This window comes from Schistocerca serialis, chromosome 9 (genome assembly GCF_023864345.2).
Source record: "Schistocerca serialis cubense isolate TAMUIC-IGC-003099 chromosome 9, iqSchSeri2.2, whole genome shotgun sequence".
NCBI classification, from domain to species: Eukaryota; Metazoa; Arthropoda; class Insecta; order Orthoptera; family Acrididae; genus Schistocerca; species Schistocerca serialis.
In genome coordinates this window covers 249,639,578-249,656,932 of record NC_064646.1, presented here as the reverse complement: position 1 = coordinate 249,656,932, position 17,355 = coordinate 249,639,578, and the positions used below count along the sequence as shown (strand labels likewise).

The 17,355-nt window shown below is 43.0% G+C and overlaps 1 protein-coding gene across 1 annotated transcript in view; it reads left to right on the top strand.

The window, feature by feature from the left end:
* The first annotated feature begins 6,815 nt into the window (after window positions 1-6,815).
* LOC126418483 (flexible cuticle protein 12-like) overlaps window positions 6,816-17,355 on the top strand; it is a 35,022-nt gene continuing 24,482 nt past the window's right edge. Inside the window, exon 1 of the mRNA XM_050085260.1 lies at window positions 6,816-6,857. Coding sequence (XP_049941217.1) covers window positions 6,843-6,857 — 15 coding nt within the window. The 5' untranslated portion in view covers window positions 6,816-6,842. The remainder of the gene's footprint in view (window positions 6,858-17,355) is intronic.

Sequence of the window (17,355 nt, the reverse complement as noted above, 5' to 3'; positions counted from 1 at the left end):
CACTGTCCACTTTTTCCATCTTCTTGTCATCGTATGTTAGGCTTATACTAGTGGACACCCATTACAGGTTCTAAACTGCATGTAGTGTGTTTTTTCAAAGTTTAGTGACAAAGAATTGGCTAGGAACCAGTGATTAATGTCCATAAATATTTTATTAGCCAATCTTTCTAAGACTACACTTGATTTGCTATTTATTACAATGTTTGTATCATCGGCAAACAAAACGAACTTGGTATTGGTAATGTTACTGATAAAGGTCATTTATATACAGAAGAAAAAGTAAGGGCCCTAAAATGGAATCTTGTGGCATCCCACATGTAATTAGTTCCCAGTTGGGTACATAACATGTGTAATCAAACTGGTGTCTTGAAAATTCTCTCTATGTTAATAACAACGACAGCCTTAATTCTCACAGTAGCGACAGTATTTGCTGCCTAGACACTGAGGAGAATTTACTTTTGTGAAAAATAAATAATTAATTAAGTAAACACGTTTGAGAAATCGTGAAATGCTTCTGTTAAGTCATTTTATTTTGTGCTTTCTCAAGTCTTGGAGACAAACTACTCCATTTACTCATTTTTGTATTTTGCGTCATTACAAGTTGTGGACAGAAACTGGCATCCTACTGTTTTTACTACAACTTCTGTCCTGTCGAATTGTATTCTGTAGTAACCTACATTTCGTTGCAAGAAATTTGTAGTGAGGGTAATATGCTGTATTCACGCTGGATCATATTGTACAGAAATGCTATTTCTGTCATTTCGTCACAGTATCAACAGTATATTCCCATTAGAAACACGTTTCAAACAATTCATTAGAATTTAATTTAGCTTAGACATTTGTGTACTATACTACTTTCAAAACTTTTGCTGACTGATTTAGTAACAGACGACTCCTTTCACTCCATCAAAATTTTTTAATGGAATATGTAACTTCATTAATATTACTACTATTGTTATTATTTAATGGATTTCTCCTTTTGCACGATACTGTTTTCTTGAGGTCAGTTTGAGCAACACGTTATCAGTATCCTGAGTGTTAACCGAGAACCCCCGTACTGTTCTGCAGGTGTTCTGCACAAGTGTGTTCTGCAGTCGCCATTACAGTGAAAGGAGCAGATAAGGTTCCTGTAGACTCTTCACAGTTTGGTTTGAGAAAATTCCTCTCTTGAAATTTATACTGGGACAACGTAGACATATATAAATTCCTACATGGCTTTTACGTCGTCTGACACATACCTATATTTATTGATGTTCTGAATTTAGGTTATCTGCAGATTATGGGTTGCACTTAACGATCTTTATGAAAAATAGTTATTATTGGCACCAGACTTTCGCTACAAAACTTTGTCACTAATATGCAACCTCTGTTCGTTGCCTTGATTTCAGTAAATGCTCAGTGGCCAAACGTATTAATGTCAGGCTGCCAATGATCAGGATTCTAACTTCTGCCGATCCTAGGATTTTTTGTGCCACTTGCCGCTTCTTTCACCTCCTGGAATCATTTTTTTTACTATAAAAAGCGTCAAGAAGTACTGTGGGTCTGTGTTTACGTCAAATTGTACTTGCCCCTGTAATTAGCCACGTAAATAGTTTCAAAGGACGAATGAAAGCAACGTCATGCAACTTCCAAAATGACCCTATGTAGTAAAGCTCTCCGTTGCTGAAACAAATCTCTGTATTGAGGATAACTTTGGTTTTCTACACACTGGCCTATACATATAGCTCTGCTCTAGAATTAGTTTGATATGACTCGGTCTCTGAATAGGAGCCGCACATACACTACTGGCCATTAAAATTGCTACACCAAGAAGAAATGCAGATGATAAACGGATATTCATTGGAAAAATATATCATACTAGATCTGACATGTGATTACATTTTCACGTAATTTGGACGCATAGATCCTCAGAAAACAATACCCAGAACAACCACTTCTGGCCGTAATAACGGCCTTGATACGCCTGGGCATTGAGTCAAACAGAGCTTGGACGGGGTATACAGGTACAGCAGCCCATGCAGCTTCAGCACGATACCACAGTTCATCAAGAGTAGTGACTGGCGTATTGTGACGAGCCAGTTGCTCGGCCACCATTGACCAGACGTTTTCAATTGGTTAGAGATCTGGAGAATCTGCTGGCCAGGGCAGCAGTCGAACATTTTCTGTATCCAGAAAGGCCCGTACAGGAACTGCAACATGCAGTCGTGCTTTATCTTGCTGAAATAAAGGGTTTCACAGGGATCGAATGAAGGGTAGAGCCACGGGTCGTAACACATGTGAAATGTAACGTCCACTGTTGAAAGTGCCGGCAATGCGAACAAGAGGTGACCGAGACGAGTAACCAATGGCACGCCATACCATCACGCCGGGTGATACGCCAGTATGGCGATGACGAATACACGCTTCCAATGTGTGTTCATCGCGATGTCGCCAAACACGAATGTGACAGTCGTGACGCTGTAAACAGAACCAGGATTCATCCGAAAAAATGACGTTTTTCCATTCGTCCACCCATGTTTCTCGTTGAGTACACCATCGCAGGCGCTCCTGCCTGTGATGCAGCGTCAAGGATAACCACAGCCAGGGTCTCCGAGCTGATAGTCCATGCTGCAGCAAATGTTGTCGAACTGTTCGTGCGGATGGTTGTTGTCTTGCAAACGTCCCCATCTGTTGACTCATGGACCATGGGCTGCTGTACCTGTACACGTGGCTGCACGATCCATTACAGCTATGCGGATAAGATGCCTGTCGAGATGACAGGCTCTTACGAGGCCGTTTGGATCCAGCAGGGCGTTCCGTTTTACCCTCCTGAACCCACCGATTCCACATTCTGCTAACAGTCATTGGATCTCGACCAACGCGATCAGCAGTGTCGCGATACGATAAACCGCAATCGCGGTGGGCTACACTCCGACCTTTAGCAAAGTCGGAAACGTGATGGTACGCATTTCTCCTCCAACGCCGGTCAACTGCTGTTTGTGTATGAGAAATCGGTTGGAAACTTTCCTCATGTCAGCACGTTGTAGGTGTCGCCACCGACGCCAACCTTGTGTGATTGCTCCGAAAAGCTATTCATTTGCATATCACAGCATCTCTTTCCTGTTGGTTAAATTTCGCGTCTGTAGCACGTCATCTTTGTGGCGTAGCAATTTTAATGGCCAGTAGTGCATTACCGAGCTCATACATATAATTGACTGCCATGACTTTCTTCAGCTGTGGAGAGTCATAGCATCACTCCTACGTGAACTGCCACGCTCAAGGTGATCAGTCTGCTAATTTCAGGTCTTGACATTTCATGCTACATGGAAAACGCATTTTTCGGAAGTAACTGAATTTTTTATTGGAGGTATTGGAGGTACATGGACGATGCATTTAGCCTATCATTTTAAGCAGAATTTATCCTCTATTTTTATAGTCATCACGAGTATACTTCGGTTCAAACGTTTTTCGCTTACGGTAATATCATATCTGATCTAAAGTATTCCTGTATGTGCAATTTAGCCATTTACTGAGGAACTAAATGTTTTTAAAACCACTATAATAAAGATGCAATGAGATATTTTAAGTATGTATAAGGCCGTTGCAGCATCCCTGAATATGGAAGTTAATAGGAATATAAAAAAGGGAGGAAGGTTTATCTGTTTAGCAAGAGTAATAGAAGGCAGATGTCAGACTACCTAACAGATCAAAACGAAAATTTCTGTTCCGACACTGACAATGTTGAGTGTTTATGGAAAAAGTTCAAGGCAATCGTAAAATGCGTTTTAGACAGGTACGTGCCGATTATAAATGTGAGGGACGGGAAAAACCCACCGTGGTACAACAACAAAGTTAGGAAACTACTGCGAAAGCAAAGAGAGCTTCACTCCAAGTTTAAACGCAGCCAAAACCTCTCAGACAAACAGAAGCTAAACGATGTCAAAGTTAGCGTATGGAGGGCTATGCGTGAAGCGTTCAGTGAATTCGAAAGTAAAATTCTATGTACCGACTTGACAGAAAATCCTAGGAAGTTCTGGTCTTACGTTAAATCAGTAAGTGGCTCGAAACAGCATATCCAGACACTCCGGGATGATGATGGCATTGAAACAGAGGATGACACGCGTAAAGCTGAAATACTAAACACCTTTTTCCAAAGCTGTTTCACAGAGGAAGACCGCACTGCAGTTCCTTCTCTAAATCCTCGCACAAACGAAAAAATGGCTGACATCGAAATAAGTGTCCAAGGAATAGGAAAGCAACTGGAATCACTCAATAGAGGAAAGTCCACTGGACCTGACGGGATACCAATTCGATTCTACACAGAGTACGCGAAAAAACTTGGCCCCCTTCTAACAGCCGTGTACCGCAAGTCTCTAGAGGAACGGAGGGTTCCAAATGATTGGAAAAGAGCACAGGTAGTCCCAGTCTTCAAGAAGGGTCGTCGAGCAGATGCGCAAAACTATAGACCTATATCTCTGACGTCGATTTGTTGTAGAATTTTAGAACATGTTTTTTGCTCGAGTATCATGTCGTTTTTGGAAACCCAGAATCTACTATGTAGGAATCAACATGGATTCCGGAAACAGCGATCGTGTGAGACCCAACTCGCTTTATTTGTTCATGGGACCCAGAAAATATCAGATACAGGCTCCCAGGTAGATGCTATTTTTCTTGACTTCCGGAAGGCGTTCGATACAGTTCCGCATTATCGCCTGATAAACAAAGTAAGAGCCTACGGAATACCAGACCAGCTGTGTGGCTGGATTGAAGTGTTTTTAGCAAACAGAACACAGCATGTTGTTATCAATGGAGACACGTCTACAGACGTTAAAGTAACCTCTCGCGTGCCACAGGGGAGTGTTATGGGACCATTGCTTTTCACAATATATATAAATGACCTAGTAGATAGTGTCGGAAGTTCCATGCGGCTTTTTGCGGATGATGCTGTAGTATACAGAGAAGTTGCAGCATTAGAAAATTGTAGCGAAATGCAGGAAGATCTGCAGCGGATAGGCACTTGGTGCAGGGAGTGGCAACTGACCCTTAACAGAGACAAATGTAATGTATTGCGAATACATAGAAAGAAGGATCCTTTATTGTATGATTATATGATAGCGGAACAAACACTGGTAGCAGTTACTTCTGTAAAATATCTGGGAGTATGCGTGCGGAACGATTTGAAGTGGAATGATCATATAAAATTAATTGTTGGTAAGGCGGGTACCAGATTGAGATTCATTGGGAGAGTGCTTAGAAAATGTAGTCCATCAACAAAGGAGGTGGCTTACAAAACACTCATTCGACCTATACTTGAGTATTGCTCATCAGTATGGGATCCGTAACAGATCGGTTTGACGGAGGAGATAGAGAAGATCCAAAGAAGAGCGGCGCGTTTCGTCACAGGGTTATTTGGAAACCGTGATAGCGTTACGGAGATGTTTAATAAACTCAAGTGGCAGACTCTGCAAGAGAGGCGCTCTGCATCGCGGTGTAGCTTGCTTGCCAGGTTTCGAGAGGGTGCGTTTCTGGATGAGGTATCGAATACAGTATATTGCTTCCCCTTACTTATACCTCCCCAGGAGATCACGAATGTAAAATTAGAGAGATTAGAGCGCGCACGGAGGCTTTCAGACAGTCGTTCTTCCCGCGAACCAAACGCGACTGGAACAGGAAAGGGAGGTAATGACAGTGGCACGTAAAGTGCCCTCCACCACACACCGTTGGGTGGCTTGCGGAGTATAAATGTAGATGTAGATAATCAAGTTAGTGGCTAGTATCTCTTATAAAAGTCATATCACATTAACATTCACTGGACATCAGAACATTTTGAGGGTACCATTTTCAACCAAATAACAGTTTCCAACTTTGGAGCCACGAGGTAGGCCGATTTGGAGAGTATGATGCGGTGGAAAATTACGTAACGATCACTTGTTTTGTTAGAACTCGTATCGCCCTCTGAGGTGTAAAACGATTGTAGAATGCATTGCTGTCACTGTCGATCTTCGATTTTGGGGGGCTGATCTGCTGTGATTATCGTCTTGGTGTTCGAAAGACGACAATATGGGCACCTTATCAGTGTATAATAATAATGAAATTTCTGATGGTTTGAAAAAAGTATCTTCCTACTTTTTTCGTGGGAAAATTCTGAGCAACTGTTGAATTTTTTTTTTAAATTTTGTGTGTGTAGGGCACCAGTTGAAATCAACGTCTTACAATAAGCCGTTGTATCTGATTACCACAAAGATGTAAAAGACAATGTTTATCGAATAAGCTGTTCATACCTAGAAGAGTTTTCTACAACACAAATAAAAAGTGTAGTAGTGCGCGCTCTTCGGTACTGTTTATATATTTCTTTTTCTGCAAGTACCGGTACGATACGAAAACTGCTCTGGTGCGAGATTCAGATACCTAGTCATTCATTTCTCGAGCCATAAACAGGCAGACGCTACCCAGCAGTGACACAGATTGTACCCTCGCATTCATTTTAGGGAAATACTGTGTTTGCTGTTGCTTAAGCAGAAATACACGCTATTGCATTATCATGACACTTCACCTCTTCGATTTAACGTTTGGAAGCAGAAAACTTTTTTCTGTGCGTGGCAAGATTAGCTGGTTACAGCAGTAAGACCACAAGAAATTGAAGAGCCGCCTAGTAATGGATAATTATGTTGAGCAATTTCAAACAAGTTTCGAGCACAACGTCTTGTAAGACGACTAGCGCTGCCCATGCCTCCTTACCGGTGAGTGGGGGGGGGGGGGGGGGGGGGGGGGGGACTGGTCGACTCCCTCCGAAGACCTTATACAACACAGCGCGCGCATCGTAGGTCACTAGTCCCCCAGTCCCCTAGAAGCCTCCAGCAGAAATGGATACCGGCAGGGTGAGTCACCCGTATATATGCTGGTTCTTTTGTGATAACCTCGTTAAGCAGTCTATCTGCTACTGTTACTGTCGTAGGTATTAGCACAGGACTGTCGTTTTGCATTTTAAAAAACTGGAGGACTTCGAACACAATTTACATATTCACTTATCACATTTTTACAAGTAACCTATGTCACAATCGTCAAGTTGGTTTATATTCACTTCTTTTTGTTTTATTTTTGTGACCTGTCCAAGACATTTTACTAACTAAATTGCAGAATTTTGTTTGAAACTCTTTCTCAGTTTCATTATGCATCTATCAAATAATTCACGCTCTAGTTAACGAAAGGAATAAACAGGCTGTGCCAGGTAACTCATAAATGTAAACAGAGGATAACGATATGAGAGGAGAGATTCATGAATGTATATCGACAAGATACGGTCTTATGTCTACAAATGTCCATCGTATAAGTAAAAAACCAATTTCACGAACATCAAGGAGTCCTAGCACTTGGTGCAGGTGAGTGTTATAACCAATATCAGTACACGAACAGCAAAAGAAATATCTGTAAACAAATATGTGTATGAACATTCCCTCCCTGCTCACAAAATAGCAACCTTGGACCTCACATTATAAATTACAACTCCAGTAATACTTCGTGGACAGTAGTTAATAGCCAGGTGAGAATATTTTGTGCCTAGACAGTGAGGAGAATTCATCTCTGAAAAAAAAAAAAAAAAGCAGCAGCATCCTGAAACGATACTATGAAGTCGATTTCATTTGAACTTTCCCAACTCGTGGAGAGAAACTTCTCAGTTTACTCATTTATGTTCTTTTTGTTATTAAGAGTTAGGGGGAAAGCAACAACCTGCTCCTACAATAAGTACCATTCTGCAGTATTTGGTGTAACTTACTTATCGTTCCCAGAATGAGATTTTTACTCTGCAGCGGAGTGTGCGCTGATATGAAACTTCCTGGCAGATTAAAACTGCCTTTCGCGGGCAAGTGCTCTACCATCTGAGCTACCGAAGCACGACTCACGCCCGGTCCTCACAGCTCTACTTCTGCCAGTATCTCGTCTCCTACTTTCCAAACTTTACAGAAGCTCTCCTGCAAACCTTGCAGAACTAGCACTCCGGAAAGAAAGGATACGGCCAGGAAGTTTCATATCAGCGCACACTCCGCTGCAGAGTGAAAATCTCGTTCTGGAAACATCCCCCAGGCTGTGGCTAAGCCATGTCTCCGCAGTATCCTTTCTTTCAGGAGTGCTAGTTCTGCAAGGTTTGCAGGAGAGCTTCTGTAAAGTTTGGAAGGTAGGAAATGAGATACTGGCAGAAGTAGAGCTGTGAGGAGTGGACGTGAGTCGTGCTTCGGTAGCTCAGATGGTAGAGCACTTGCCCGCGAAAGGCAAAGGTCCCGAGTTCGAGTCTCAGTCGGGCACACAGTTTTAATCTGCCAGGAAGTTTTACTTATCGTTGCAAAAAATTTGAAGTAAGGCTACTGTTTTAAGTTGACTCACGAGCATATTGTACAGCAAAGCTAGTTTGAGCACTTCATCATAGTATATGTATTCTCAGCAGCAACTCGCTTTAAATAGTTCATTAGAATTGAATTCAACCTAGGCATTCGTGAAAAATGATGACTTGTTACTAACAGGCAATTTCTTTTTATTGATGTCGCTTTTTTCACCTCTGGAAATTATTTGTTATTGTGAAAAACGTCAAGAACCATCGTGGACCGAGCGATGTGGCGCAGTGGTTAGACACTGGACTCGCATTCGGGAGGACGACGGTTCAATCCCGCGTCCGGCCATCCTGATTTAGGTTTTCCGTGATCACTCCAGGCAAATGCCGGGATGGTTCCCCTGAAAGGGCACGGCCGACGTCCTTCCCCATCCTTCCCTAATCCGATGAGACCGATGACCACGCTGTCTGGTCTCCTTCCCCCAAAACAACCAACCAACAACAACCATCGTGGTTCTGAGTTTGCTATAAACTGAAGAATCCCTTGTAATTGTCCACGTAGGTCGTTCCAATAGACAGATGAAAGCAACGGCATGCAACCTGCAATAAGAGCGTGTCTAGTGGATTTCTCCACTAGAGGATAACTTTATTTTACAGTTCACTAAACTAAACATTTAGCACTGCCCTGTAATTAGTTTGATTTAATGTAGCTGTCCATGCTACTCTATCCTCTGCGAGCCTATTCATCTCGGAATAACTTTTGCAAGCCATATCCTTCTGAATCCGCATACTGTATTCATCTCTTGCTCTCCCTCTACGATTTCTAACACCCACACTTTCCTACAGTACTAAGTTGGTGATCTCTTGATGTCCCAGAAGTGTCCTATCGACCGATCGCTTTTTTAGGTCAAGTGGTGCCACAAATTTCTTGTCTCCCCAGTTATTATTCAGTACCTCTTCATTAGTTACGTGATCTACCGACCTAACTTTCAGCATTCTTTTGTGGCAGCACATTTCGAAAGCTTCTATTCTCTTTTTCTCTAAACTGTTTATCGTCCATGTTTCACCTCTATAGATGGCTACACTCGATACAAATACTTTTAGAAATGAATTCCTAACATTTAAATCTATTTTCGTTGTTAACAAATTTCTCTTCTTCAGAAAAGCTCTTCATGCCATTGTTAGTCTTCATTTTATATCCCCTCTACTTCGGCCATCATCAGTTATTTTGCTGCCCTAATAGCAAAACTCGTCTTTTAATTCGACTGCATTCCATTATCCTTGTTTTGGTTTTGTTGATTTTCATCTTATATCCTCCTTCCAAAACAACGTCCGTTCCATTCAACTGCTCTTCCAACTGCTTTGCTGTCTCTGGCAGAATTACAATGTTATCTGCAAACCTCAAAGTTTTTCTTTCTTTTCTCTTTCTAATTTCTTTCCCCTGAACTTTAATTCCTACTGCTTGTTCAACGTACAGATTGGAAAACATCAGGGACGGGCTACGAACCTGTCTCACTCCCTGCTCAGTCACTGCTCCCTTTCATGTCCGTCGACTGGAGTAGTATTTATTCATTTATTGCTTACTTAGCCGGAACTGATTAGGGCCTAAAGCCATCTCTTACAGTTAACCCGGAACAGCACATACCAAGGAAATTTTACAACAATAAATTCGCCAAACCCAAATACTACCATTGGATTGCCATAGGGTACAGTCTGACTCATCACTCCATATCACTCGTTTGCAGCCAGCCTCCGTCCAATGGCTTCGCTCTTTACACCACTTCAAGTGTCGCATAACAATGACTACAGAAATTCGTGGAGTATGAAGAGCTGCTCGAACAATGTGTCCCAGTCTTTTTAACTTCTAACGCACAGTCATCGTGCCGACTGCTGGAAGCACTTTGGAACTCATGGGTCATTCTTTCCACTGATTTCATACGATTTTTTACAACGACTCTTCACAATGCTCGGCGGTCCCTGTCCGTCAATACGTATAGTCTGCCTGTTTTTGGTTTAGCTGTTGCTGTTCCTTCACGTTTCCACTTCACAGTCACACTACTAGCAGTCGTCATTCAAAAACTCAGTAATTCACGCGCTTTCAAATCGAAACTGATGAGTATCCTCGCTGGCCACTCCTTCCAGTCTGTCGATGATGATAATGATGATGTTTGGTTTGTGGGGCGCTCAACTGCGAGGTTAGCAGCGCCCGTACAAATTCCGAACCTTTGTTTAGTTCAAACTCTCCACTTTCATGAATGATGATTAAATGAGGAAGACAACACAAACACTCAGTCATCTCGAGGTAGGAGAAAATCCCTGACTCCGCCGGGAATCGAACCCGTGACCCCGTGCTCGGGAAGCGAGAACGTGACCGCGAAACCACGAGCTGCGGACTCTAGTCTGTCCAGGAAACCCTTGAAAAGTTAAAGTGATCCCTACGTTATATTGTTGATTGCGCTTTTATAAACTTATAGTCTGTCGTCCTCTTAGGATTCATAAACATTTTATTTTATTTATTAATACATTTCTGTTGTAATTTCATGTACTGACACGTTCTGTGGCTACGGAGATTTGCTCCTCAGTTTGGTCCTATGCAACTAGACGTGTTAAAAAGAAAAAGAAAATATTAGCAGCTGTAGAAGGGTTTTAGATCTCCCTTACGATTTCTTACCCATGTCATAGCGAATGACTAGTCCACATACGAAGTTAGTGAGCACTCCTGACGGACACATCCTGCTGTTACTAGTCCTCTACTTAAAACAGCGCCCGCCTCCTTTTATAGTGGCTGCCCCACATCTAATGGTCAGTCCTGCATTATATGGTGTGCACAGATTAATTTTATAGGGGAGTGTATAAGCGGTACATTTCATGTGCACTCGCATTTTGCCGTCGTATCTGGGTGATGTGTGGCTGTGGTCGACTGATCAAGCTACAACACTTACACTGTAGGTCGCGAGTGATTGCTAGATGGAAATGATGGGTACTTCGTGGATGATGGGAGGCCGCTCTGAATTCCCGTCCCCCTCTTGGCGGCTCATATGTTGTCACCATCAGTGGTAGCTTAAGAGGTGCTCTGGCATCCCCAAGCAGCGTCCTTTTTCACAGGTTTCTTTTATTGAATGTTTTAGACTCAAGTATCTTATACCTAGTACAGTGTGTAACATGGCCTTAAGGGGAAACAGTCGCTTTTGACTGCTGGACAGTTGACTGCAATGGATACAGCTTCTCCACCGCTAAAACCTCTGGGGTTCCTCCGCCGTGAAGCTGCTGATCACCAAGGGTTTACCATCGCTGTTTTCGTCCGCTGAATTAGTGTTTGTACGATTTCCGTATTTGATTTCTCTGGTACTTTCATTCCTGGAAATCATTCCCCTGTCTGAGACATAGGGAACCGACGTATGAAAGGCTAACAGTCCGCGAGTTGTTACTGTTATACTGTACTAAAATAATTATAATTACACTACTACTAGTTGAAATTACAGAACAAAGAATGATAGCAAAAGTTTAAATATTACATACGACTGTATTAGGAATAATATTTGCAGGTGACGTGGAGACATACAGAGAGAAAAATTTAATACTGTAGTTTACCTTTTTCTAGCAGCAGCAAAGGTTCTAAACCGGCAGGCCATCGATTTGAAATGAGCTCGGATGATAGATAAGGGTTTTTGGGCATCGTCGTAGGGGACCAGCACTTGAGCGTTATGAGCTGGAGTATCACTGGGTAAACGATAAACTTTCGCACGTTGCCGATGCTATCGCTACCTACCTCGCTACAAAGAGTGTTCGACTGATGCTGTGGTCGTCACATCCTTCAGATCCCTCAATCGTTGCAAACATCGGGTCATGGGATGCTGCTTCTACTCAACCATGCAAATTTTTGGTCATCCCATGACCCGATGTTTGCAGTGATTGATAAATCTGAAGGATGTGACGACCAGAGCAACAGGCGAACACTCTTTGTAGCGAGGTAGGTAGCGACAGCATCGGCAACGTGCGAAAGGTTAACGTTTACCCAGCGATACTCCAGCTCATAACGTCAGGTGCTGGTCCCGTTCGACAATGACAGCTGTAGTCTGGCACCGTTCGTTGTCCATGGTTTCACTATAAATGGTTCAAATGGCTCTAAGCACTATGGGACTTAACATCTGAGGTCATCAGTCCCCTAGACTTAGAACTACGTAAACCTAACTAACCTAAGGACAGCACTCACATTCCTGCCAGAGGCAGGATTAGAACCTGCGACCGAAGCAGCCGTGTTGTTCCGGACTCAAGCGTTTCACTTTAAAAGAAACCGGAATACTTGACTACTTCTGTCTCCAGTGTTGCCCGGACCCAGCGCTGTTCACGTGCCTGCCCCTGCTGTCAGGTCACGTGAAACTGCAGCAATAATAGCTGTGCTAACAGTCTTGGGTGTTCCACATGTCATCACTCGGTCCATTTGGATATACATACATCAAAAAAGTTTTGCATCACCTCGGTTCCGTAAATTCCGGAAGTTGTACAGAAAATTGGAATAGAAATCAACATCAACATCATTTCTGCCCTTTTTATAGCTCGTGAAAACCAGACATTGCATGTTGTACCATCCTATAGCGAGACCTTCACTGGTTTATGGACCAGATTTCTGTACGCAACGGTACGTCTAAAACCTAGTAGCACGTCCTCTTCCATCGATGCATGTCTGTATTCGTCGTGACATACTATCTACAAGTTCATCAAGGCACTGATGGTTCGGATTATCCCAGTCCGCAACGGCGATTCCGCGTAGATCCCTCAGAGTAGTTGGTGGGTCACGTCGTCCATAAACTGACCTTTTCAATCCCAGGCATGATCGTTAGGGTTCATGTCTGGAGAACATGCTGGTTACTCTAGTCGAGCGACCTCGTTGTCCTGAAGGAATTCATTCACATGTGCACGATGGGGGCGCGAATTGTCGTCCATGAAGCCGTTACGGCGCCTACCATGACCACCAGCGGTGTACGTCAGCCCCACATAATGCCACCCGAAAACAGCAGGGAACCTCCACCTTGCTGCACTCGGTGGACAGTGTGTCTAAGGCGTTCAGCCTGACCGGGTTGACTCCAAACACGTTTCCGACGATTGTCTAGTTGATGCCAATCCTGAGCAATCCATTCGGCATGTTATTGGGGCCATCTGTACCGCGCTGCATGCTGTCGTGATTGCAAAGATGGACCTCTCTATGAACGTCATGAGTGAAGCTGCGCATCATGCATTCTATTGCGCACAGTTTGAGTCGTAACACGACATCCTGTGGCTGCACGAAAAGCATTATTCAACATGGTGGCGTTGCTGTCAAGATTCCTCTGAGCCTTAATATGTAGGTAGCGGTCATCCACTGCAGAAGTAGTAGCCCTCGGGCGGCCTAAGCGAGGCATGTCATCGACAGTTCCTGTCTCTCTGTATCTCCTCCATGTCCGATCAACATAGCTTTGGTTCACTCCAAGACGCCTGGACACTTCCCTTGTTGAGAAAACTTCCTGGCACAAAGTAACAATGCGGACGTGATCGAACCGCGGTATTGACCGTCTAGGCATGGTTGAACTACAGAAAACACGAGCCGTTTACCTCCTTCCTGCTGGAATGACTGGAACTGATCGGCTGTCGGTCCCACTCCGTCTAATAGGTGCTGCTCATGCATGGTTGTTTACATGTTTGGGCGGATTTAGTGACATCTCTGAAGAGTCAAAGGGATTGTATCTCTGTGATACAATATCCACAGGCAACGTCTATCTTCAGGAGTTTTGAGCGCATATTTTTCGCTGAGAACAATCCACATCCTAACTCGAAGTGAGTTGGCTGTACACGTGAGCAAAAAGTCTGACCTCTCGCGCGCTAGTCGCGTGGGGCTATAGCCTGCAAGGCTTTCATTGTGGCCCTCCTTAAACCATCCAGTCCGTATTCGCATTACAGCTGTGGGATGCTGATTAACGTGAACACCAGTATCTCGAAACGATAAACTGCAATCTCGGTAAGCAGTACTCCTGCCACTGGCGGTTTTCGATACAAGTTTACAGACGTTTGCCCTTTTTACACAAGCCTCTCACAAACAACCATCGTTTCCGTGCAATGTCAGTGCAGTGTAAAATTTTCTTACGCATAAAATCTACATCTGCTTCCATGGATTAGGTTCGAGGAAGCTGTTCTGGTTTCAGCTTCTTAGCTCCATCGCTTCCTGCACCCACCTATGTTCCTCACAACTGTAGGGTATATATTGCAGAAATTTCTAGTGTGCCTGCCATCCTGCTCCTGTTGGTATGTTTCTTCCATTTATGGTTATATGTGTCGGTTTTCTCTCTTATTACAAATATTTTAAGGTCATTGCTTATGTCTTTGTTTCTTAATCCACTGTCCTTTAACTCAGGTGCGACCAAAAATTCGGCCCAAGGGCCAGGCATTGGCACGAGTGCCATGCACCTCAACCTATCTGGCACATTTTCCTCCACCACTACGCCACGCTTTCTGACGATGACGAGGGAGAAACGCGTAGACTTGAAATTTCAATGCACCTGTACTGTGGAGGATTTGGTTTTATATTTCACATTCCTCAACAACATAGACGAAAAACAAAACAATGTTTCAGTATTATACAATCATTTTTGGCCCGCTGAAGACTTATAATTTTTTATAAAAACAAATCTTTCTCACACATTCGTGTATGTTGATCGAAATAATTTAGCACTTTTGCAACCTCGTTATGGAAACATGGAAACTCTGAAGAAAGAAATGTACACGTCCTGATCAGTCAGTTACATTTCTACTGAAACGGCATACGATCTCTAAAACAGCTGTGAGATTGACAGTGCCCTCAAAACGTGTATTAAGTTAAACTTATAATTTTTGCAAGGCCACAATGAATTATTCAAACATGGCGATTTCTTTAATACCATTGAGCTTAGGGACTGGACTCTGTCAAAATGTGTCCTTGCTATAATGCGATTTTCTCTTTAAATGCATCCCCAGCAAATCAGAAATAAGTTGTTTATCCGCTTGCAGTGTCCTGCTGTCGGTAGTGTGCAGCCAAGCTCACTTAAAATGCAAGGTCAGCAATCCATTCTGGGTGTTCTAATTTTCGTTCCTGCACTCCTTTTTCCTTTAAAAATTCAACAAAAGCGAGTTTTAAATTGAAAAATCGTTTCAGGCATGCAGCTTGAGTTTACTTTTCAGTAATATATAAAGTCTCGATACTCTTTGTTCAGTTTCATAGAAAATTGTAGAAAGTGACAGCGGAATATTGCATGAACGTATTCACCATTCCAAATATGGTTGGCCATCAGCTGTAAACGTGAATGACGACAATGGAAATTTGTGCAGGACCTGAACTCGAACCCGGATTCCGCTTCTCGCTGCTTACTGCTCGCGATAAACGGGAACTGGGGTGTTGCTAGTGAATTAGTGCGATGGACTAAGAGTGTATGCGACAGAACCATCGATTAGCCGTATTTGTAAACGCGCTTGCTACAGTGCCACACATACACACTAATGATGATGCTGATGTTTGGTTTGTGGGGCGCTCAACTGCGGAGTCATCAGCGCACATACAAAGTTCCAATTTTTTACACAGTACAATTTTTACACAGTCCAATGTATACACTGTCGCGAATGATGACGATGAAATGATTTGGACAACACAAACACCGAGTCCCCGGGATTTACACTAATGAAGAATATGCGGGTATGGTGTATGTTTACGGCTTCTGCGAAAGTAGTGCTCCTCCAGCTATAGAAGAATACCATCGGTGCCTTCCGAATCGTCGATTTCGTGATAGATTGTTTGCCACAGTTTTCAACAGGTATTCTTCCAATGTCCCATTTTTCTTTTGAACGTGTAGTTCAACGACCTGTTCAGCAACTGCAACATATTGTTGAAATGGTGCAGCCTAGTCCTATCGCCAGTACACGGCATCTTTCCGCACTAACCAATGTCCAACAAACACGGGCACGGCGAATATTACTTGCAGAAAACTAGTAGCCATTTCACACACTTCATCTCCACAGTCTTAACACTGACGACAATCTCACAAGACTTGACTTATGTGACTGGTTACATGAAACTCGTCATTTGCTTCTATTACTACCATTCGCTGCTGAAGCCACTTTTACACGGTTTGCAATCAACATCACACGTAATAATCGTTGACTGTCGCAGGAAAATCAATGGGCTACAGTGGAAACCAGTTTCCAAGTTCCATTTTAGAAGGGCGAATGACTGGACAGAACGGGCTTTTTTTCCGAAGCTTGTCCACGTTTTACGAGACATGCTGTGGAATATCTCAGCCGCTGTTATCCTAATCGCTGCGTTGGTCATGGTAATACAATTAACTGTCCATCAAGAGTGCCATTCCTTACGCCATTAGATTTTTGTTTATGGCATTGGATGAAGGCTGAGGAGTACAAACGAGTGGACAATACGCGACATGAACAGCTTGGTCGCATCAAGGGCTCTTCTGTCGTCATTATGGAAGCTGCAGAGGCACTCAGACAAGCGACACAACATCGTCTCCCACAACTACACAAATATATTGAAGTTTACGGTGAAATATTCGAACATCTATTGTGAACCATGCTGCATGTGTAATGTGACATCAACGATAACGTTTGGAGACGGATTTACTTGTTAATATGCGTATTGTCCAACTGATACTTCGTGAAACGCATGCTTTAACGTTTACTTACTGTTGTATATGTGTGCTAGTTTAAACCTGAGAATGTACTGAATAACACAGAAAATAAATATCAGTTTACATTGAATTCAGAATATGGCATATGTCCATATGAAATTTATTGCTCCAAGTAATAGCTTGTCACACCTCTGAATGTTGACCGTTGCTCCTGACACACGCTATACACGGTGATTCAGTTGCCCCTACTACTGGCTTTCATGCAACCTGTAATGCGTTCTAATACCCATGTGCAAGATTTTCATATTCATCGTTTGCTACGTGTGAACTATTAGTCATACAGAAGAAAATGAATAAGACGTTTTTGTCATCCTGGGATGCGTTTTCGCTAGAAGCCGTAGTTTTCGAATT